Below are 25,604 nucleotides of genomic sequence, written 5' to 3' on the forward strand. Positions count from 1 at the left end.
TGCGGTCGGAGGCCAAGCAGTTGCCATACCAGGCAGTGATGCAACCAGTCAGGAGGCCCTCGATGGTGCAGCTGTAGAACCTTTTGAGGATCTAAGGACCCATGCCAAATCTTTTCAGTCTCCTGAAGGGAAATAGGTTTTGTCATGCCCTCTTCACAACTGTCTTGGTGTGCTTGTACCATGTTAGTTTGTTGGTGATATGGACACCAAGGAACTTGAAGCTCTCAACCTGCTCCAATGCAGCCCAGTAGATGAGAATGGGGGCGTGCTCGGTCCTCTTTTTCCTGTTTCCTCTTTTTCCACAAACATCTCCTTTTTGTCTTGAATTGATGATGATGATTATATGTACTATTATTATTGCTACTGAAAATAACTGTATTTCATTATCCTCATTGCATTGTACTGTATTTGCCTAAATGCTGTAACACTATACTGCTTTGGCAATATCTACAAATTGTATTTCATGCAATAAAGCAGTTTGAATTTGAGAGAGAGAGAAAGACAATAGACTGTGAGTGTGTCAGAGAGAGAGAGAGTACACTATCACATTTCAGGTAAGACCTAAATGCAGATTGTGTTGAAGTAACTATGTTTATTACAGCAACAGGGGCAGGCAAACGACAGATCAAGGCAGGCAGGGGTCGATAATCCAGAGTAGTGGGGTAACGGTACAGGACGTCAGGCAGGCTCAGGGTCAGGTCAGGCAGAGATCGATAATCCAGAGTAGTGTGGTAACGGTACAGGACGTCAGGCAGGCTCAGGGTCAGGTCAGGCAGAGATCGGTAATCCAGAGTAGTGGGGTAACGGTACAGGACGTCAGGCAGGCTCAGGGTGGGCAGAAAAGCTCAAAACCGGGAAAAACAGGAAGAATCAATAGACAAGAACAGAGGGGTAAACGCTGGTAGGCTTGATGAAACAAAACGAACTGGCAACAGACAAACAGAGAACAGAGGTATAAGTACCCAGGGGTAATGGAGAAAATGGGCGACACCTGGAGGGGGGTGGAGACAAGCACAAGGACAGGTGAAACAGATCAGGGCGTGACATACACAGCCAGTCCAGAACTCTTCACACTTTGTATCCAGACGGGCCCTTGACACCAGCCGACAGCAATATTAGAAGATTTAACAGATTTATTCATCTGTATATTTACTTTGTGGGGACAGAGAAAGAGCCCACAGACTGGATGAGACACAGAGACCAGACAGACACACAGAGACTGGCACGAGTCATGAGAGATAGGAAACTAAGCATCCTGCCATTTCTCTCTTCTATCTGGTCTGTCAGAAGACTGTTTATTGCCTTTAGGAGAGGCTGGCACCAGGATGTCAGCCTGAGACTTAGACAGAGCCATTGTTTAGAAGTTCAGACCCAGGTTGCTCAAACTAACCCTGCCAGGGCTGGTGGGCTGCAGTCTTTAACTCCAGCCAAGCAGTAGCCTGCCTGATGATACTAATCAATGAATCATAGTCTTCATTCAAGGCTTTGAGTTCTTGGCTGGTATTTAAATTGGTGTTTAATAACTCTTTAATAATTCATTGAACTGTTTTATATGGCTTTTGACACATTGTAAGAAGCATTTGTACAGAGATGACGAGGGGCGACCATGAGGTAGTCAGGTGAAAGTGATCCGTTTAGCATTCCCTCTACTAAAATATGCCTCTTAAATAGGAAAGAACTTGACTCTAAAGTTAAGAAAGAACTGAAACATTAAGTTGGCAACTGTATGTTAAGGCAAATACTAGATCAAGAAATAGAGACAAACAAAAATAATGAAACAATGCGGCCATGGACCAAGTAGCTGCTGACTCGACTAAAGTGAGTTTAGAGGCAATTTGCACTGGCAATGAGAAACTGTCTAAGCAGATGAAGAAAATAAACAACGATGTCAAAAAATATATTGTTGTCTTAGGTATTCAGCATTCTGATGAGATACAACCTCCACTGTCACACCTGTTGTCTTTACAGGTTTGTATATCTGATATTTGATTGGAGGTTAACTTTACAGTAATGTGATTGTTCAACAACTCAGATTTTGAATCCCTTACAACTTAGATGTTATAAACGGGTCTTAGATTCATTGCCCCTCTCTCTTTTTTGTTCCTGAACTGCTGTGGTGAGATACTCTTTCTTTCTTTATTCTCTCTCTCTCTCTCTCTCATATGAGCTATGGCTCAAGCCATGGTTTCTTTGTCTCCATCTCTCTCTGACCATGCTGAGAATAATGCCTTGTAATGCGTGTTAATGTTTTGTAGTTTAAGCGTATGCCTGGTATAATGTTAAATGGAGTCAGATTAAGATGATTAATGTAATGTACTAATTGCTTAGTGTTATTACGAGTCACATGTGAGGTATATATAATATCTTACATATCAAAACTTACCTCACTACATTATTGACCCTGAGAGGGCTAACTTCTTCCTTTCCTTCTGCAAAAGAAAAATAAAACAATGCTGGCCAGGACAAATGATCAATATAGGCCTACACTTTAGAAGTGTTTCATCAGTCTCAGAAGGCAGAACCAGCCCTAGACAGGACACTTTAATAAGAAGTACTATATTTACTTCACAAACACTAATTATAGTAGATGACTGCACAGAGCAAGGACACGTGGTGCTGACATTCACTCTGCAGTGGTTGGGAATGGGAGCTGAACACACTGCTGATGATTCTTTGAAAACATTTATAATAATACAATTAGTCTCCAAGATACAAATAACTATTTTATAATGATAGGGGACTACAATGCAATTTGAAGTACGTCGATGGAACGTAAAGGCAATCATACTACCAACTATCACCCTCTGGTGCTCAAAGAGATTACGAATGTTAAGGACATTTGGAATCGATGGAGGCTGAAAAACCTGTATCTCTAAAGATATATTTTCAGGAGGCTTCATCAAGCTAGTCGGATTGATTATTTTCCGGTATCCTTTTCTATGGTGCCAAAAGTGAAAAGAGTATGGATTGAGGATCGAATGCAATCAGAACAACAGCTTATAGCCCTCCATGTAACTACGACAGACATTCCACGAGGGCGGGGATATTTGACCAGGATTTATTGACTGACACTAAAAAGAAACTAAGGAATCCATAAGACTTTTCCTGCACAATACAGGTTCAGCGGACCTACTTATCATATAGGATGCCTGTAAGTGTGCCTTTGGAGGCCATTCAATTCAATATTCACCCCAAAAACAAAAACGGCCAACAGAGAAAAGACACAGTAGAAATAGAATGTCTAACATTACACATCAATGGTGTAGATAAATGTACTACAGAAGCAGTGAATAACTTTGTCTGATGACTCTAATGTGAAGGGGGGTCGAATGAGACAGGAAATAGTCACCACTGCCACGAGTTGACCATGCTTTCACCATGCGCGTTCACAGGGGAAGGACCTGCGTTCCACCGGTCATCTGAAGTCATTCTAATTCTCCGGTTGGAACGTTATTCAAGATATATGTAAACAACATTCTAAAGATTGATTCAGTACATCGTTTGACATGTTTCTACTGACTGTTACGGAACATTTTGATATTTCATCACGTTATAGTGGACGCGCTTTGTGACTTTGGAATTGTTTACCAAACACACTAACTAAAGTAGCTAATTGGACATAAATAACGGACATTTTCGAACAAATCAAGCATTTATTGTGGACCTGGGATTCCTAGGACTGCATTCTGATGAAGTTCATCAAAGGTAAGGAAACATTTATCATGTATTTTCTGGTTTCTGTTGACTCCAACATGGCGGCTAATTTGGCTTCTGTTCTGAGCTCTGTCTCAGATTATTGCATGGGTTGCTTTTTCCGTAAACCTTTTTTGAAATCTGACACAGCAGTTGCATTAAGGAGAGGTATATCTATAATTCCATGTGTATAACTTGTATTATCATCTACATTTATGATGAGTATTTCTGTTGAAACGATGTGGCTATGCAAAATCACTTGATGTTTTTGGAACTAGTGAATCTAATAAGCCAATGTAAACTCAGATTTTTTTATATAAATATGAACTTTATCAAACAAAACATGCATGTATTGTGTAACATGAAGTCCTATGAGTGTCATCTAAAGAAGATAATTCAAGGTTAGTGATTCATTTTATCTCTATTTCTGCTTTTTGTGAATGCTATATTTCGCTGGAAAATGGCTGTGCTTATTGTGGTTTGGTGGAGACCTAACATAATCGTTTGTAGTGCTTTTGCTGAAAAGCATATTTGAAATCAGACACTTTGGTGGGATTAACAACGAGAATAGCTTTAAAATGGTACGAGACAGATGTATGTTTGAGGAATGTTAATTATGAGATTTTTGATGTTTTGAAAATGGCGCCCTACACTTTGACTGGCTGTTGTCAAATCGCTCCCGTTAACGGGATTTCAGCCATAAGAAGATTTAACCTGTTTATCCACTTGGCCTTCAGACGAGGTGACTGAAAATGTTGTTTTGTTGATTGATGCAAGAAACCACGTAATAAATACAAAAAATAAATGAGTTATTATTCCCATACCATTATTACAGAGAATCAGACAAATTATGCTACCCCCTGCCTATTTGCTACTTAGCTTATTCAAGCTTGTCTCAAAATAAAACACTGCCCCTTTAAGACAAAAAAAATCTTTATCTGACTTGCTTTTCAAAGAAGTCTAGAAATGTACACGTTTTGTACTCTTATAGGAAGCAAACACTGCCTTATTGTTGAATACAAATTATCTATAACTGGGCTAATAACTCACTAACAAAAAATATTAACAAAGTGTGCACACATGCAGATCTCGTTTGATCTCAAAACAAGTGCATCTACTCAAGACTGCTCATGCTGTAAACAGTCCAGTTCAGAGTAAATGGAACAGATCCATATATAGCAATGACCTATTTGCATATAAGCCTACTGCAGCTCTGATTGGTTATGCCGCAATAGAATACTACTCCGATGCGCTCTGCCTTCAAAAAAATCTCTTGAGTAGTTCGTTTTGCATACTAAGTCTTGCATAGTTTGTTTTGTTTTGGTGTGTTGCACTGAAAGTGACTAATATTGCATTGATTCGATCACAATTCCCACAGTAAAGGAAAACGTTGATAGTGTTAACTAAGGGGGAAAACTCTAGAAAGTTGAGTGAAGTTCCATCTTGTGCAAGCACACAGCTTAGAGGGAGCATTGGAGACCGGTAGCCCTTCTTTCTTTTCTTTCCAAAATACTTGAGCGTGCTGTCTCTGACCAACTCTCTTGCTATCTCTCTCAGAGCAATTTTCTTGACCCTAACCAGTCAGGCTTCAAAACATCTCACGCAACCGAGAATGCTCTTCTCTGTGTCATGGAGACTCTCCGTTCTGCCAAAGCTGACTCTCTCTCCTCTGTTCTCAACCTCCTAGATCTATCCACTGGCTTCGACACAGTGAACCATCAGATCCTCCACCACTCTCTCAGGGCTGAATGCCTCAGGCTTTGCACACTCTTGGATTGCATCCTACCTGGCAGGGCGCTCCTACCAGGTGACGTGGAGAGGATCTGTGTCTGCACCACATACTCTCAATACTGGTTCGGTACTAGGCTCGGTACTAGGCCCTCTCCTCTTCTCTCTATGCACCAAGTCACTTGGCTCCGTCATATCCTCACATGGTCTCTCCTATTATTGCTATGCAGATGACACTGAACTACTCCCACCCCCCCCCCACCCTTCTGACACCCAGGTGGTGACACACGTCTCTGCGTACCTGGCAGATAACTCAGCTTGGATGTCGGCCCAGCACCTCAAGCTCATTTTCAACAAGATGGAGCTGATCTTCATCCTCAGGAAGGCCTGCCATCTCCAAGACCTCTCTATCAAGGTTGACAACTCAGCGGTGTCCACCTTCCTGAGTGCAAAGAACCTTGGCGTTACCCTGGACAACACCCTGTCATTCTCTGCAAACATCAAAGCAGTTACTCGCTCTTGCAGGTTCATGCTCTACAACATCAATAGAGTATGACCCTACCTCACACAGAAATCGGCGCAGGTCCAAGTGCAGGCAGTCATCTTTTGTCTGAACCAGCTTCCCCCTGAAGCTAGGACAGCAGAGTCCCTGCCCATCTTCCGAAAACATCTGAAATCCTAACTTGTCAGAATATCTTTGAAAACTACCACCCCCCTTTAGGATGGGACCCTTTTTTTTCAATTTTCACCTAAAATGACATGACCCAAATCTAACTGCCTGTCGCTCCAGACCTGAAGCAAGGATATGCATATTCTATATACCATTTGAAAGGAAACACTTTGAAGTTTGTGGAAATGGGAAATTAATGTAAGAGAATATAACACATTAGATCTGGTGAAAGATAATATTTGTATTTGTATTGTTTTTGTTCCATCATCTTTGAAATGCAAGAGAGAGGCCATTATCTGACTTAGGACTCTAGGTACAATTTATTTATTGGCCACTAGATGGCAGCAGTGTATGTGCAAAGTTTTAGAGTGATGCAATGAACCATTGCATTTATGTTCAAAATGTTGTATCAAGTCTGCCCAAATGTGCCTAATTGGTTTATTGATACATTTTCAAGTACATAACTGTGCACTCTCCTCAAACAATAGCATGGTATTCTTTCACTGTAATAGCTACCGTAAATTGGACAGTTAGATTAAATAAATAAATAACAAATTATTTTGTGATCTAACACTCACACTTGACTCTTTTCCCTGTTACTAGCTCTGACAATGCTGAGAAAAATGTCTTACTATGACTGTGAAATGTGGATGTCCCACCTATCTATCTTACAATTTTTTGCGTCAATCTAATTAACATAATACAAAAATCCCCATCAAAATCCGTCAATTTAAGATAGAAATATCTTGGGCTGCGTCTCAATCCACCACATCCTCATTTGCGGTGGAAGGTGGCCGAGCAACAGCAGTGTTTGTCAGACCATGTGGCATCCAGAAAATCATTATTCTCGCAAAAACGTCTAGCGTCCAAACGGTTTGGCCTACATTTTATGACCACTATGGAAAAGGGAGACTCTCACGGACACGATGTTGTTCTCTGTTTTGCTCTACAACACCCAGAAGTGTCAACCCCCATACAAACAAATGGGAAGTATGGAGGTAGTTCTGTGTCAACAAAAATAAGGGGTTAAATATATGTCCCAATTTATTTATGTTTTTAACCTGAGCTTTACTATATCTCCTAGATATAGGATAGACACTTCAAAACCTTACTCCTTATGATACATCTTTTTTTGCCATTTATGAGTGTTCTTTATCTTAAAACAATTCCATATGTTAGAATTAGGAAAAACTAATTTTAAAAAATGAAAAAATGTTGTGTTTGTGTAAGAGTCAGATAAAGAGAGAGAGAGGGAATGTGTGCTGTGTGTGTGAAATAAATACAGGAGGATGTGTGTACGTGTGTGTTAAAAGCTTTCCGATCAGTGAGAGGAATCACAGACTGAGACATACTTTTTTTATGAGCAGTCTCCTCTCATTGACACCTTCACAAACACAATGAGATGAAAGACGGACGAGCAGAAGGAGGGAGAAGAGGTGTGACCCATCAGCCAATCAATACAACCATGGCTCGTTCAGATAGCAGTGGATCAGACCAGCCAATAAATCAGAAATCAATCAACCACGATACACACCGGTATGTGAGCTCACAGACACACACAGCAATATGTACACACCAGTGGAGGCTCCTCAGAGAATTTCATTTAAAAAAAATAGTGAAACATTACAATTTTTATCCTTTTTAGATAAAACTATACTAAGTATATTCATGTCACCAAATAATTTATTAAAACACACTGTTTTGCAATGAAGGTCTACAGTAGCCTCAACAGCACTCTGTAGGGTAGCACCATGGTGTAGCCAGAGGACAGCTAGCTTCAGTCCTCTTTTGGGTAAATTGACTTCAAAACAAAACCTAAGAAGCTCATGGTTCTCACCCCGTTCCATAGACGTGCACAGTAATTATGACAACTTCTGGAGGACGTCCTCCAACCTATCAGAGGTCTTGCATCATGAACTGACATGTTGTCCACCCAATCAAAGGATCCGAGAATTAATCTAGTACTGAAAGAATACGCTACAGCTAGCTAGCACTGCAGTGCATAAAATGTGGTGAGTAGTTGATTCAAAGAGAGAGAAAGACAATAGTTGAACAGTTTTGAACAAATACATTTCTTCAAAAATGAAGAAGGAAGAAAGAGCTAGCTATATTTCTTTGTATTTTTTCCCCCACTTTCACTTACTTAGCAAGCAAATGCAGCTAGTAAATTTTGCCTACTCAAACATCCAGCTCAAACCGGGGGATGCTATGTTAGCTAGCTGGCTATGGCTATCCAACACTGGACGTTTTTGGTTGTATTAATTTATTGCTGTACACTGTACTGCATGATTTTAGGGGGTTTACTAACGCATTAGTTCTAGTAGCTATGTTGACTATGATGTTAGCTAATATGGTGCCAATGATGTAGGCTGTGTGTAGTGGTTAACAGTTAAGGTATGAAGGTTTGGCTTGGAAAGGTTTTTTCACCTGGTCACAGACAGCTGTTGTATTGTGCACTGAAGTCCACAAGCGAAGGGAAAAGTTGAGAGGAGTAGAGAGTGTAGATGCGAGAAGGAATTAGCTATATATACATCAAGCAAGATGATCATGCTGTTTGTATGTGGCTGCTAGCTTTGTGCTTGCGTGTGATCAGGGGTGCATTCATTCCACCAGTTCTGTGGAAAAAAGTTTCTTAAACAGAGAAAATGGATCAAAACGGGGATGAACGTACCTGAATTAGTCCAATATAAACTCTAATTTGCAACTGTATGACTAATAATTAAAACCTAGATCAGCTAGATGCAGGCAAGAGTGTGCAAGGTGGTATTGAATGTGTCACTCTGTCCCCTTGATTACTCAAATGTATCTCTCAACCTGTTGTAGCAACCTCATGATGGGTACAGGGGAAATGCTTGTATCATGTAGTAGCCTAAACCTATCGATGTTAGATTGAGCTGGGTGAATGGAATATGAATGAGAGTCATCCAATATGCTGTAATAGAAATAAGGCCATGCTCATAAAAAATATGATCATCCTCCCTCATCTTAAACAGCATCGAATGCCACTGTTACACATATACACATAAATCAGGACCTGTATCATTTGTGTGCTTGTTTCACGCACTCCTCCTCACCAGACAGCCACTGTGTGATGTTTTGCTGGTGAAGGATTTACTCAGTGTAATGTGAACAGTCTGTCTGGCCGAGCCCTTCCCCTAGAGATCAAGCTGCAAGGACTAACACAACACCCTACCATACTCAGCAGATACCCCTGCTCCACATTGCAGCAATAACACTACACTGTCAATCACCTCTCCACCTCTCACAGCAAACCGGAATGAAATAAAATTCAATTCACGTCTGTCCTTAACTCCATTAGACAGGTCATTACCAATGGATTATATATTCATCAGGATTAACAAAGCTTGGCTGTCTCAGAGACCAGTGTACTGGACTTTCTGTAATGAATGTCCTTTTTGCTTTACCCTTCACCAGCACCCTCTAATCTAATGCATAGATCATGTGTTTATAGATCAGTAGACATGGAAGTTAATAAAGTAAGTTAATAGGAAACTTTAGACATTTTAGAGCTTTTCCATAGGAAGAAATCTCTTTCAGATAAAGGACCAGTGCCCTCTATGGGAGATTCAGGGGTAGGGAACATTACATCCTCTTATTTCCTGCCTTCTACCGTTTTCTGATCCACAATCTTCTTCTCTCTTCTCCTCGTCGTTCATCCTCTTCTTTCATCCTGTGCCTTCTCACATCCCCTCCTTCTCTCCTCCCCTCCTCCTTCCATCATCCACCATCCTCTCTCCTCCCACCATCCTCTCTCCTTCGCTCCTCCGCGCCCTCTTCCACCATCCTCTCTTTCTCTCCTTCCACTCCTCCATCCACTATCCTCTCACTCTCCTCCTTCCACCATCCTCTCTCCTCTCCTTCCACCATCCTCTCCTCTCCCCTTCCTCTCCTCCCCTCCTTCCACCATCCTCTCCTCTCCCCTTCCTCTCCTCCCCTCCTTCCACCATCCTCTCCTCTCCACTTCCTCTCCTCCTTCCACCATCCTCTCTCCTCCCCTCCCCCTTCCATCATCCTCTCCATCTCTCCTCCCACCATCCTCTCTCCTCCCACCATCCTCTCTCCTTCCCTCCCCCTTCCATCATCCTCTCCTTCTCTCCTCCTACCATCCTCTCTCCCACTTTCTCTTAATGTGGGGATTTAGCTGCTGTAGTGAGAGTACCTGCTGTTGTTACAGTAACATTTTGTTTTTGAAATTAAGCTACAATTTCACATCATGTTGACAACTAACAAACCCCTAATCCATGTCTGACAAAGTTGTGGGTGTAAGTGTAGAAAAAAAGTTTAAATGTACCCTTTCACAATCATCAACATAATTTGTACTGGTGATGGGGGCTGACAGTGTGTCTGTGAGGGAGCTAAAGTATTAGTCATATACTCTGATCAGATTGAGGCAAGCGAGTCCAATCAATCAGTTAAGCTGCATGTTGACAGCTAGGTGTCATCAGATCCGTGGCAGACCGTGTCAATCCATTATCGATTGGCCTGAGTCAATCGGCAGCCAGCCAGACTGCATTTAAACAGCCAGACAGATCTATGGTGATAACCAGAGCCATGTATTTAGAGAGTTCGGCCAACCAATCCTTTTCTATATTGCTCTAATCTGAGATTCACCTGAGTAAGCAAAATCAGTCATTTTCTGGGAGTCTTGCCCAGAAGTTGAAAATGCATAATTTACAGATGGAAAATAAACTCATAAAAAAACATCCTCTCACTGTACACTCCGTTTATTTTCAGCAAACTTAACATGTGTAAATATTTGTATAAACATGTGATTCAACAACTGAGACATAAACTGAACAAGTTCCACAGACATGTGACTAACAGAAATGGAATAATGTGTCCCTGAACAAAGGGGGGGGGGGGGGTCAAAATCAAAAGTAACAGTCAGTATCTGGTGTGGCCACCAGCTGCATTAAGTACTGCAGTGCATCTCCTCCTCAAGTTCAACAGACATGTGAGTAAGTTCAACAGACATGTGAGTAATGTGTCCCTGAACAAAGGGGGGGCCAAAATCAAAAGTAACAGTCAGTATCTGGCCTCCCGGGTGGCGCAGCGGTTAAGGGTGCTGTACTGCAGCGCCAGCTGTGCCATCAGAGACTCTGGGTTCGCGCCCAGGCTCTGTCGTCCGTGGGGCGACACACAATTTGCCTAGCGTCATCCGGGTTAGGGAGGGCTTGGCCGGTAGGGATGTCCTTGTCTCATCGCGCACCAGCAACTCCTGTGGCGGGCCGGGCGCAGTTAACCAAGGTTGCCAGCTGCACAGTGTTTCCTCCGACACATTGGCGCGGCTGGCTTCCGGGTTGGATGCGTGCTGTGTTAAGAAGCAGTGCGGCTTGGTTGGGTTGTGTATCGGAGGACGCATGACTTTCAACCTTCGTCTCTCCCGAGCCCGTACGGGAGTTGTAGCGATGAGACAAGATAGTAGCTACTAAAAACAATTGGATACCACGAAATTGGGGAGAAAAAAATAGGTAAAATAAAAAAAAAACAGTCAGTATCTGGTGTGGCCACCAGCTGCATTAAGTACTACAGTGCATCTCCTCCTCATGGACTGTGCCAGATTTGACAATTCTTGCTGTGAGATGTTAACCCACTAATCTGCAAGTTCCCAGCCATTTCTGGGGGTAATGGCCCTAGCCCTCACCCTCCGATCCAACAGGTCCCAGATGTCCTCAATAGGATTGAGATGCGGGCTCTTTGCTGGCCATGGCAGAACACTGACATTTTTGTCTTGCAGGAAATCACACGCAGAATGAGCAGTATGGCATTGTCATGCTGGAGGGTCAGGTCAGGATGAGCCTACAGGAAGGGTACCACATGAGGGAGGAGGATGTTTTTCCTGTAACGCACAGCGTTGAGATTGCCTCCAATGACAACAAGCTCAGTCCGACGATGCTGTGACACACACCCCTCGGTGTAACGTTTATTCCTTCGACGACAAACACGAATCCGACCATCACCCCTGGTGAGACAAAACCGCCACTCATCAGTGAAGAGCACTTTTTGCCAGTCCTGTCTGGTCCAGCGACGGTGGGTTTGTGCCCATAGGCGACGTTGTTGCCGGTAATGTCTGGTGAGGACCTGCCTTACAACAGGCCTACAAGCCCTCAGTCCAGCCTCTCTCAGCGTACTGCAGACAGTCAACACTGATGGAGGGCTTGTGAATTCCTGGTGTAACTCGGGAAGTTGTTGTTGCCATCCTGTACCTGTCCCGCAGGTGTGATATTCGGATGTTCCGATTCTGTGCAGGTATTGTTCCATGTTGGTCTTCCACTGCGAGGACGATCAGCTGGCCATCCTGTCTCTCTGTAGTGCTGTTAGGCATCTCATAGTACGGACATTGCAATTTATTGCCCTGGCCACATCTGCAGTCCTCATGCCTCCTTGCAGCATGCCTAAGGAATGTTCACGCAGATGAGCAGGGACCCTGGGCATATTTCTTTTGGTGTTTTTCAGATTCAGTAGAAAGGCCCAAGTTGTCATAACTGTGAGCTTAATTGCTGCTAGTGTCTTACCGACCGTTCCACAGGTGCAGGTTCATTCATTGTTTATGGTTCATTGAACAAGCATGGGAAACAGTGTTATAACCCTTTACAATGAAGATCTGTGAAGTTATTTTGATTTTTACTAATTATCTTTGAAAGACAGGGTCCTGAAAAAGAGTGTGTATTTTTCAGTCATGATTCTATGGAGAAATTGACTGCACATGCATTCTCAATGAAGTAAGCGTCACATGACAATAATATAGAAGAGCCAACTGAAGAGTGCAACAGAATATTTATTATTGCTCCCATCTGTCACATGGACTTATGTTAGCATTTTCAAAAGCTTTAAAACTGGCAGCGATGATGTTCAAAGTAGTCCAACCTACAGAATAAACCATCAGACCACTTCAACTACATTAACATTCTCAGTAATTGTTACAGATTTGTATTTTTTCTTGCTATGACTGTGATATGTTTATATACCTTAGTTGAACGCAATGACTGTCAGTCGCTCTGGATTAGAGTGTCTGCTGAATGACCAAAATGTAAACATAAAAACAAACACTTGTAAAGCATACTGGTATTATTCGAATGACCTCCGCCACATACAAATATGGTCGGTGCGGACCAGATTCAAATCTGAACAAATCATAGACGCCTGGGCTGTTTCCCAAGATTGAACTTCATTACAGTACAGCAGTTTAGTACAGTAGAACACAGTACAGTATGGTACAGGACAGTCAAGTTTTATTCAGATGAGTAGATTACAGTAGAGTACAGTTTAATTCAGTAGAGTACAGTACATTACAGTACAGTAAAAACAGTATAGTGCAGTACAGTTTAGTTCAGTAAAGTACATTAGAGTAAAGTAGGGTACAATACAGTACCATACTGTACTCTGTGCTCTACGTTTCTTTACTGTACTCTGCTGCAGTGCTTTACTGTACAGTGGACATTGAAATCAAGGCCGGTCCAGACCGGACCAAATCTGAACTGAACAGAGGTCTATGATTAGTTCCAATTTGGTCCGGACCAAGAATCAATGTCCTTGGACAATGAAATGAAAGCCGGTCCAGACTGCCCCCCAAAAAATACGACCCCAAAAATACGGCCAAAAGACAACGCTATCGGTAAATGCTAAGTGGGAAGTGTAGGCCTATACTTGTTCACTACAGTACTCCCCACAAATCTAAAAGGAGGATCCGTGGAATTCTGGGCTAGTAGGAGATTTCATCATATTGCTTAGGGTACCAGTCATGATGTTACGGTCATAGCTGCCAACCCATTTCTGACACCAATGTAGCGACAGACAAACCCGGGTTGTGGCGTGAAAGGCAAACACCATACTGGACCAATCATTCACGTCTATATTTGGGTCAAATCAAGGCCAATCCGAACCAATCACAGATGTATTTTTTGGGGGGTCAAATCAAGGCCAGTCCGAACCAATCACAGATGTATTTTTTGGGGGGTCAAATCAAGGCCAGTCCGGACAGCACCAAAAAAATAAAACACCACCGGTCAAGACAAAAAAAAAAGACGCCCAGAAGACATCGCCTAATGCTTAGTGGGCAGTTACATGGCAAGATTTAAATATTCCCCATGTAATGTTAACAGGGCGCCAACATGGTTGAAATAGAATGTTATAGTGTCGTGTAAATGCATCATAATGCAGAAACCTCAATGGCAACTAGGTAAATACATGGCTCTGATGGTAACTATAGGGGAGAATAATAACAACATGTTGTATCCATCCACTCCCAGAGACCAGCAGCAATCCCCACTTGTCACACAGTACAACATCCGAGACAGAAAGCATAGATGCTGCCACACAGCCCATGATTTGAGTTATTCTGCAAAAACTTTTATTGAACAAAAGTATTATAATTCTCACCACGTCATTAGCGGCACAGTCCCGTAGGTTGGATCGAAATGATTCATATTACGTACCTCATCTTCTTCTGAATATATACATACAGTGGGAACAAGAATGAAATAACAATGCTCAATAACATTCAGATATATCAACTTGGAAAAGCTGAGAACTCCATGATCGATACATTGGTAAACAGACGCACAGAGCAAAAAGCTAATCAAAACAACAGTTTAAGTACTCTTGAATTAGTGCCTGCCATCAGCTACATAAACACATACAGTGCATTCAGAAAGTATTCAGACCCCTTGACTTCTTTCACATTTTGTTCAGTTACAGCCTTATTCTAAAATTGATTAAATAGATATAAATCTTCAATCTACACACAATACCCCATAATGACAAAGCAAAAACAAGTTTTTAGAAATGTTTGCAAATGTAATACAAATAAAAAAAACATGAATACCTTATTTAAACAAGTATTCAGACCCTTCGCTACAAGACTCCAAATTAAGCTCAGCTGCATCCTGTTTCCATTGATCATCCTTGAGATGTTTCAACAACTTGATTGTAGTCCATCTGTGGTAAATTCAATTGATTGGTCATGATTTGGAAAGGCACACACCTGTCTATGTGGTCCCACAGTTGACAGTGCATGTCAGGGGGAAAAAAGCCATGAGGTCGAAGGAATTGTCCGTAGAGCTCCAAGACGGGATTGTGTCGAGGCAGAGATCTGGGGAAGGGTACCAAAAAAAATGACTGCAGCATTGATTGTCCCCAAGAACACAGGGGCCTCTATCACTCTTAAATAGAAGAAGTTTGGAACCACAGAGACTCCTCCTGGAGCTGGCCGCCCGGCCAAACTGAGGAATCGGGGAGAAGAGCATTTGTCATGAAGGTGACCAAGAACCCGATGGTCCCTCTGACAAAGCGCCAGAGTTCCTCTGTGGAGATGGGAGAACCTTCCAGAAGGACAACCATGTCTGCAGCACTCCACCAATCAAGCTTTTATAGTAGAGTGGCCAGACCCTCCTCGGTAAAAAGGCACATGACAGCCAGCTTGGAGTTTGCAAAAAGGTACCTAAAGACTCGCAGACCATGAGAAACAAGATTCTCTGGTCCGATTAAACCAAGATTGAACTCTTATAGCCTGAATGCCAAGCATCATGTCTGGAGAAAACCTGGCACCATCCCTACGGTGAAGCACGGTGGTGGCAGCATCATGCTGTGAGGATATTTTTCAGCGGCAGGGACTGGGAGACTAGTCATGATCAAGGGAAAGATGAACAGAGCAAAGTACAGAAAGATCCTTGATGAAAACCTGCTCCAGAGCGCTCAGGACCTCAGACTGGGGCGAAGGTTCACCTTCCAGCAGGACAACGACCCCTAAGCACACAGCCAAGACGACACAGGAGTGGCTTCGGGACATGTTTCTGAATGTCCTTGAGTGAACCAGCCAGAGCCCCAACTTGAACCCGATCGAACATCTCTGGAGAGACCTGAAAATAGCTGTTCAGCAACGCTCCTCATCCAACCTGACATAGATTGAGAGGATCTGCAGAGAAAAATGGGAGAAACTCTCCAAATTCAGGTGTGCCAAGCCTGTAGCGTCATACCCAAGACGACTCAATGCTGTAATCGGTGCTTCAACAAACTACTGAGTAACTGATCTGAATACTTGATTTCAGTTTTTTATATTTAATACATTTACAAACATTTCTACAAACCTGTTTTTACTTTGTCATTATGGGGGTATTGTGTGTAGATTGATGAGGGGGAAAAATAATTGAATATATTTTAGAATAAGACTAATGTAACAAAATGTGGAAAACTCAAGGGGTCTGAATACTTTCTGAATGCACTGTATATAACTTTGAGAGTAAAACGCCTGAAGACCTGATCTTCATTGGAAAACAGCACTAGGGCCTGGGAATGAGTGCGTGAGGAAGTACAGCAAGTGTCGTGTAGAGCTGGAGACAATCAAATAGAAGTAGTGTAGAGCTGGAGCCAATAGAACATCAGAACAGTAAGTGTCGCGTAGAGCTGGAACCAATAGACTAGCAAAACAGTAATGCTGCTTTTGGACTGTAACACCAGCGTTACACTAGTTAGTGTATACAGCCTAATGTTATACTAGGGAAATTATGTTTCCATAGTTAGGGCTGACAATGAAGATTTGTGAAGAACTGAATAAACAACCTCTGCATAATCAAAACAGTTGCTTTGTGAGAAGGTGTTAAAGTTCAGTTAGCCATTTATGTAAATGCCAGCTGAAAAGTACCTGTGGCCTGTTATTGGCCCCAAATGAGAGCAGGACCGCCGGAGCCGTGGCCCAGTGAGACACGGGTGCCGGCCCGAGTAGAGGGAAACAGAAAAGTCTGAGCCTTGTGTGTAAAACACTGGTGAACCCTGACTGGAAATGTGCCATAAGTGTAGTGTAGAGCTGGAGCCAATAGAAGAGCAATACAGTACGTGTTGTACATTGACAGACATTCAAACTCTCCACTCTTTTCAATTTGCTCTCTCGCTTTCTCCTACTTCTCCTCGATGATAGAGCGATGAAGAGGAGGTAGAGGTGGAAGAAAATGACTACAGAGAAGAGGAGGATGAAGGCAGAGAAGAAGAGAAAAGGCAAGAGGGTGTTTACAAATGGCCACTTAGTGAAGTCATTATTTCCTTTAGAAATCATCGGAACCTCTGGAGAGGGTTTTAAATGAGTTAACAAAAATGTGTGAATTCCAAACAAACAGAAAACCTAAAACCAAAGAAAGGAAACAGAACCAAGACCAGCAATGTGACTAGGCTAAAACAGACTAAGTTATCTCCCCAAGTTCAGCATGTTGAGGATTGCTGGGATATGGGCATTTGGTGGAGTGCGTATGTGTGTGTGTGTGTGTGTGTATATATGCATGTCTGAGTGCCTGTGGGTGTATATGTGTTCATGTATGTGTGTCACAGCAGCGGTTTGACCAGGTAGAGCTTGTCTCCGTGTTGGCTGGTGAAGATGGGGGCTTTCTTGTAGTGTTCCACCAGTTCATCAATGGAGCTGAACCTGCGCTGGCCGATACAGTAGACCTCCTCTGAACACTGCACCTTGAAGTGCTTGTTCTTCCCAGGTGCCTTCAGAGACACAGAGAAATCACTGGGCTAGAGGGAGAAAAAGGGAGAGTCAGTTAATTTACTCACCAATTTGTCTCCAACAAACATGCTTTCCTTTACTAACGCTACTCACTATCCACCAGCAGAGGGCACCATGACTTCATTTATAAATCACAGGTCAATATTTCTGCTGTTCATGTGTGCAGATCTCTCCTATTCTCCAACTTATTTTAACACTCCTTTCCTCCCACTATCCTCAATCATTCCTTCATCCTCTCTTCCCCCACTCACCGATGACTCGCTGTCCCGTATGAGGAAGTCCCCCTCTTTTCCCCTCTCGTTGAGGACCAGTTCTGCCTGGTGTCTGGTCACCCCTCCATAGTACCAGTCCCTGCCTGCAAACTTGCCCACGATCGCCGGCCCCACGTAGCGGATCTGTGGGGAGCCAGGGGGCGACTGCGGCAGGGCGGGGAGCCCGGGAGGCCCGTCAGCATCATTCAGCACCAGCACGTAGTTCTTAGGCACTAGGCCCACCAGGCCTTGGGCGTTCCTGCAGCGCCACCACTCTGGGTCATTCTCTGGTTTCTCCACAACCTCCATCACCTCTCCCTTCTCAAAGTTCAGCTCTTCCTCCGTCACTGAGCTGAACGGGTAAATAGTCTGGACCAGATGGAGCGCACCACTTCCCTCTCCATCCCGGCCGCCACCACCTCCCGCCCGTCCGTTGGTCATCGTGGCCCCCCTGCCCTGCCCTGGATAACCTGGAGAGTCCCTTCCTCCTCCACCCCCCTCGCCCTCTCTCTCTGCGGGGTCCTCCAGGACATAGTTGGAGGGGAACCAGCCCACGCGACCTCCCTGGCTGCCCCGCCACCAACCGTCACTGCACTTCTCCATCACAGTGACCCGGGACCCCTTGGCTAGGGTCAGCTCATCCTCGCGCTCCGCCATGTACGAGAACTTGACAACGGCCAGGATGGTGAGGTCGTAGATGCGTTCGGCACCGCCTCCTCCTCCTCCCCCATTCCCATTGGAGGGGTACTCTGCATCCGTGCTAGGTGTGGGAGAGGCATCACGGGCACTCTGCTTCCTTCTGCCCTTACCCAGTCCTGAGAGAGAGGAAAGAGAGATGGTGGAGAAAGGAAGATAATCACTACATCAGTATGTTAAGCTAACATGACCTGACATTTTATTTCATTTTAGACAGCCAGTGAAAGACAACAGTCTGTTGTTGCCAGTGGAATGAATCAAAAGCATTTCAGGTTTCTTCTAGCAGGTGGCAGAAACTGGTACTACAACACCTGTGTAACCAGACACTAAATCTACATTTTTACATTTATCAGACACTCTTATCCAGAGCTACTTACAGGAGCAATTAGGGTTAAGTGCCTTGCTCAAGGGCACAGACTGATTTTTCACATTGTCGGCTCGGGGATTCCTTTCGGCCCAACGCTCTGCCACCCCTGCCGCATATCTACAACCCAAGTCCTTTGGTAAGTCATTAATCCAGTGGTACTGAGAAAGCTTTGAGTAAATGAGGCAGCAGGAGACGAAGTGGATTTGTGTGTGTGGGCAGGGCAGCCTTAAGCTCCAGTGAGAGACCAGGCAGGAGTTAGGGTTAGGGGGGGGGGGGGGGGGGGGCAGGACACTAATTGAGGCTGCAGGCTGTACTCTAGGCCCAGTGAAGATGTCAACACTTAATATAGAAGATAGAGGACCTCCTCCTCAAAGAGCTGAGAGAGGGCAAGCACACACATACTATAGTTCACAATCACATACATACAGTACAAGATCAGACTCTACATACACAGAAATTCTCTCCACCCACATACAATAAATGCACCCAAGTGACAGACATACACATACATACACACTCCCTCGGTCACAACTGTTAGTGTATTTGTCACAACTCACATCTCCTCATTAAACCAGGTGTTCAGCACCACTCAGCTACCTGCGTCTCCACTCATCAAAAGGATGAAACTAGTGCATGCTGGCTGGGGAGGAAAGTGGAGCAGACAGGGTGTCTGGTGCGTGGCTCTGCTGTGGTCCTGACTGACAGGCAAGCAGGGGATCAAAGGTTCCTCTCCTCCTACCTGTCTCTTTGCCTCTTTCTGCACAACAAAAAGACAGCAGCAACAACAAAGCGCTCGTCTCCTCCATGCTGCTTGTTTACCCATCGTGTAACCCACGTGGGAGCGCTAGCCAGGGCCAACTAAGAGTTGTTCTGATGCGTTCATCTGCCGGACCCAGGGAGACGGATGACTGGCATACAGATGTCTCATGGCTCAGGTGGTTGATTGGAACATATCAGACAGACCTACATCTGGGCATCGCTTACTGTACAAACCAACTACATCTGACTAATACAAATGTAACCAAACATACTGAATAGCTAAAGTAAGCACAATTCAATTCCACTGCGCACAAAAATGCCCAATGCTGTCATTTGTTTAGTCACCACACAGGGAAAAGTGACAAGTGTGTGTGTGTGTGTGTGTTGCAGTGTAGATAGAGCTAGGTCACATCTGTTTAGATGACTGTGTGAATTAACTCAGGAAGTTATTGGGTTCACACAGAGTGGCACTAAACTTTCCTGCTGTTTTGTTGTGTGAGAGCGGAGATGGGAGCAGGAGAGCTGTTACTAACACACAGAAGACCAGACATCACAGGGCAGAGCTGACAGAAAGAGAGAATGAAAAAGACAAAGGGATGGGCAAATGCAAACAAGACAGAAATATTGAACATACCATAATGTTTAATAGAATAGTCAAGGTCCATGTAAAACAAGGGTTATGTGAAAGGCTTGTTTTTCAGAGCGCTTGAGAAGTGACGACAGTGAAGGAGACATAAGACACCACAAACATACATCACACACGGAGTGAACAAAACACCTTCCTAATATTGAGTTGCACCCACTTTTAGCCTCAGAACAGCCTCAATTTGTCAGGGCTTGGACTCTACAAGGTGTCACATGCATTCCATAGGGATGCTGGCCCATGTTGACGCCAATGCTTCCCACAGTTGTCAAGTTGGCTGGATGTTCTGGGGGTGGTGTACCATTCTCGATACAGACACTTAAGAATGAAAGACCCATCTCAATTGTCTCAAGGCTTGAAATTCCTTTAACCTCTCTCCTCCCCTTCATCTACACTGAGTGAAGTGGATTTAACAGGTGACATCAATAAGGGATCATAGCTTTCACCCGGTCAGCTTGTCATGGAAAGAGCATACAGTGTCTCACCCTCTGTGTGCTATTCCAAACAGTACGTAATCATCTTCGTGTGTGTGTGTTTTTTTTACTTAAGTATTCAGACCCTTTACTCAGTACTTTGTTGAAGCACCTTCAGCGGTGCTTACAGCCTCTAGTCTTCTTGGGTAGGACGCTACAAGCTAGGCACACCTGTATATGAGGAGTTTCTCCCATTCTTCTCTGCAGATCCTCTCAAGCTCTGTCAGGTTAGATGGGAGCATCGCTGCACAGCTATTTTCAGGTCTCAGAGATGCTCGATCGGGTTCAAGTTGATCGGGTTATTGTCCTGTTGGAAGGTGAACCTTCACCCCAGTCTGAGGTCCTGAGTGCTCTGGAGCAGGTTTTCATCAATGATCTCTCTGTACTTTGCTCCGTTCATCTTTTCCTCGATCCTGACTTCCAGTCCCTGCCCACAGCATGATGCTGCCACCACCATGCTTCACCGTAGGGATGGTGCCAGGTTTCCTCCAGATGTGACGCTTGGCATTTAGGTCAAATAGTTATCTTGTTTTTCGTCTACCAGAGAATCTTGTTTCTCATGGTCAGAGTCCTTTCCGTGCCTTTTGGCAAACTCCAAGCAGGCTGTCATGTGCCTTTTACTGGGGAGTGGCTTCCGTCTGGCCACTCTACCATAAAGACCTGATTGGTGGAGTGCTGCAGAGTTGGCTGTCCTTTGAAAGGTTCTCCCATCTCTACAGAGGCTTGGTTTTTGCTCTGACATGCACTGTCAACTGTGGACCTAATATAGACAGGTGTGTGCCTTTCCAAATCATGTCCAATCAATTGAAAAGACCACAGGTGGACTCCAATCAAGTTGTAGACTCATCTCAAGGATGATCAATATAAACAGGAAGCACCTGAGCTCAGTTTCCAGTATCATAGCAAAGGGTCTGTTATTTTTATTTTGCAAACATTTTTGCAAAATAAACCTGTTTTTGCTTTGTCATTATTGGGTATTGTGTGTAGATTGAGGAAATGTATTTATACATTTTGAATAATGCTGTAACGTAACCACATGTGGAGGGGGTCGGAAAACTTTCAGAATGCACTGTGTGTGTGTGTGTGTGGCCCCACTTGATGTGACCCAACTTGAATGCTCTCCTCCGGGGTCTACTTCAAGCCATCCCGTGGAGAGACTATGCTGTCGACTGTCACAGGATAGAGAGCAGAGATATGCAGGGAACAGCAGACATAAAACTCCCCTGAAACCCACACAGCCCAGCTGAATCGTGCGCACGCACACACACTTTCTTCTGCTCTCGCTCATTTCCACTTCAAGGCTCTGGCCTGCTGGTTGGCAGGGGAACAGTCTCAATTCACTTCTCCCACACTCCCTCTTCTTCCATCCCTCCATTCTTTCACCGCCCTGGACACAGAGACCTCATTCAGCACTGGAGCCTGACCCAGGAGACTCCTACCTCAGCATGTCTTTATAAGAACCCAGAGGGGCATCAGAGGTTGGCATACCAATACACAGGACCACCTGACGGGGTCACAGGGAGCAGTACAATGAAACCCAGGGGAGTCAGAGGTAATATAGTAACAGGTGTTATGAGAGGTAGTGAATGAGGTAAGCCCCCCCCCCTCCCCCTACTTTCAGCACTTGGAGAAACACTATACATCCAACCCATAACTCATCATCATCATCACCATTCTAGTTTGCATACCACTACAAATGAGAAGCTATTAACAGTTAACAAGCACTTTAAAAAAGAAATGGTCATATATTTTCCATTTCCTGTCATAACATTATGTTAGCAGGGTGCTATTAACACAAAGCACTACTGTAGCTCAGCGCCCAGTCTATAAAACAGTCCATAAACGTCCAGCTGTTTATGTCTTCACAAACATTATGGGCAGGCAGCATTGGCACGGTGACAGTGTGTACTGTGCACCCTGTAAATCTGTCAGATGGACTAAAGCCAAGGGAACCATTTTGATTCAGTCTGGAGATCATCGGTTTCCCTGTATTGGCCTGCAGTAGGTGTCACTGGATGAGTGAGCACAGCCATTTTGGATCACTGGGGAGATGGTTACCCTGTATTGGCCTGCAGTAGGTGTCACTGGATGAGTGAGCACAGCCATTTTGGATCACTGGGGAGATGGTTACCCTGTATTTGCCTGCAGAGTCTGTCAATGGCACAGCCGTTTTGAGTCAGTGTTGCTGAGCTTCTATTCCATTCAAGAAGAGCAAAGAGGAACCCAGTCCAATCATAACTTATAGAGCGCTGACTTCACACACACACACACACACACACAAACACACAAACACGTGTGCGCACACAGAACTGATTCAAAATAAGACACATTACAAGTTACTGCCAAGCCCGAATATTAACTATCCGAGTACAGATTCATGATCAAATACAACATATTGAAATGCTAGGGGTTGAATAGAAACCAGGGCATAATGTATAACTCAATAACAGATGGGGATGATTCGTTGTTCCGTGGTTGCGCCACGGGCTGTAACACCATTAGGCTGGTGAGTGGAGCACTGTTCAATGCTCTAATGGATGGATGGGGAACAGCATGGCTGTGTTAGGGCCCACACTACAACCCTGGTTAGGTTCACTGGCCTGCACACATGACTCATCCTTTAATGGAATATACAGACACACTTTCCCTTTAATTATGGATACACTCATAGTGGTGTCAGAATAACAGAGTTCAGGGGATAACAGAGTGAGATTAGAATGTTTGTTGAATGATGGCTCAGTGCCTCAAGGGCAGGGATGGGTAACTGGCCCTCGGATAAAGCCCATCCCTGCTCTAGGATTATGGGAAATGTTCTTATTGATAGTTATTAAAGATCTGAGCACGCCGCACACGCCGCACACACAACGTGCTGCTGGTGAATGAAAGTGACAGGCTGTGCAGTGTTGGCCCACACAGTCTCATGGAGCTCCTTTTGGGGGCAGAGGTCCACGGAGCAGAGAGGAATCCCTGTGTCAGTAACAGACTCTACCCATCCCCTCGCATAGCCTCCCCTCACTCTGCTCTCCCTGCACTCCCTCTGCCCTCCCTCACTCTGCCCTCCACTCCCCTCACTCTGCATTCCCGCTGCCCTCCCTCACTCTGCCCTCCCTCACTCTGCCCTAACCATCCATCACTCTCCCCTCCCACTGCCCTGCTCTCCTCTCCCCTCCCTCTGCCCCGCTCTCCCCTCCCCTCACTCTGCCCCGCTCTCCCCTCCCCTCACTCTGCCCCGCTCTCCCCTCCCCTCACTCTGCCCCGCTCTCCCCTCCCCTCACTCTGCCCCGCTCTCCCCTCCCCTCACTCTGCCCCGCTCTCCCCTCCCCTCACTCTGCCCCGCTCTCCCCTCCCCTCACTCTGCCCCGCTCTCCCCTCCCCTCACTCTGCCCCGCTCTCCCCTCCCCTCACTCTGCCCCGCTCTCCCCTCCCCTCACTCTGCCCCGCTCTCCCCTCCCATCACTGTGCCCCGCTCTCCCCTCCCATCACTGTGCCCCGCTCTCCCCTCCCATCACTGTGCCCCGCTCTCCCCTCCCATCACTGTGCCCCGCTCTCCCCTCCCATCACTGTGCCCCGCTCTCCCCTCCCATCACTCTGCCCCGCTCTCCCCTCCCATCACTGTGCCCCGCTCTCCCCTCCCATCACTCTGCCCCGCTCTCCCCTCCCATCACTCTGCCCCGCTCTCCCCTCCCCTCACTCTGCCCCGCTCTCCCCTCCCCTCACTCTGCCCCGCTCTCCCCTCCCCTCACTCTGCCCCGCTCTCCCCTCCCCTCACTCTGCCCCGCTCTCCCCTCCCCTCACTCTGCCCCGCTCTCCCCTCCCCTCACTCTGCCCCGCTCTCCCCTCCCCTCACTCTGCCCCGCTCTCCCCTCCCCTCACTCTGCCCCGCTCTCCCCTCCCCTCACTCTGCCCCGCTCTCCCCTCCCATCACTGTGCCCCGCTCTCCCCTCCCATCACTGTGCCCCGCTCTCCCCTCCCATCACTGTGCCCCGCTCTCCCCTCCCATCACTCTGCCCCGCTCTCCCCTCCCATCACTGTGCCCCGCTCTCCCCTCCCATCACTCTGCCCCGCTCTCCCCTCCCATCACTCTGCCCCGCTCTCCCCTCCCCTCACTCTGCCCCGCTCTCCCCTCCCATCACTCTGCCCTCCCCTCACAGACTCTCTCTTTCTCTGTATGTTTGTCTGTCTCTCTCTTTGTAAACTTCACACTCTCTCTCTAACCAGCAGCAGATATTCAAACCCAGCGGTTTACAAATTCCATTAATGTCTGTTGACAGTCTACAAACAAGATTGAATTGAATTACTCACAACTGACAGGAACAATAAGGCATGTGTGCTCAGCTTCATATGTTTCTCTTTGAAGCAGGCAAGAAATATTGACTGATTCCTGAAATTTGCAATTCAGAAAATGTATGTATAAGAAAGTATAAAAAGAGTTACTGAAAAATAAGATCAGTGGAATAAGGAGACAGAGAGACGGAACATGCAAGAGTTTCTCTCCAGTCTCCACCAGCCATTTGATAACCCGAGCACACACACACACACACACACAAATGTGAGGACCTACAGACACCAAGGTGTGGCAGCTCAGAGCGATGGCCAACTGACCACAGTCCTTGGGGTGCTGGTGGAGAGCTCCTCTAAAATAGCACAAAGGCTCACATCCACACACCCGACCCCGGTACCAGACCCTGTCAGACAGACTGAGTCAGGGAGGGATGACACACACAACGCCAGTACCAGACCCTGTCAGACAGAGACTGAGTCAGGGCGGGATGAGACACACAACCCCAGTACCAGACCCTGTGTTAC

The 25,604-nt window shown here is 45.3% G+C and overlaps 1 protein-coding gene across 1 annotated transcript in view; it reads right to left on the reverse strand.

Moving 5' to 3' along the window:
• Positions 1 to 16,236: 16,236 nt before the first annotated feature.
• The window catches only part of LOC139380250 (cytoplasmic protein NCK2-like), a 48,514-nt gene continuing 39,146 nt past the window's right edge, over positions 16,237 to 25,604 (reverse strand). The window contains exons 3-4 of the mRNA XM_071122788.1: positions 17,861 to 18,675; positions 16,237 to 17,617 (exon numbers count right to left, since the gene is read on the reverse strand). Coding sequence (XP_070978889.1) covers positions 17,423 to 17,617; positions 17,861 to 18,675 — 1,010 coding nt within the window. The 3' untranslated portion in view covers positions 16,237 to 17,422. The remainder of the gene's footprint in view (positions 17,618 to 17,860; positions 18,676 to 25,604) is intronic.

The sequence above is a fragment of the Oncorhynchus clarkii genome, chromosome 22 (assembly GCF_045791955.1).
Source record: "Oncorhynchus clarkii lewisi isolate Uvic-CL-2024 chromosome 22, UVic_Ocla_1.0, whole genome shotgun sequence".
NCBI classification, from domain to species: Eukaryota; Metazoa; Chordata; class Actinopteri; order Salmoniformes; family Salmonidae; genus Oncorhynchus; species Oncorhynchus clarkii.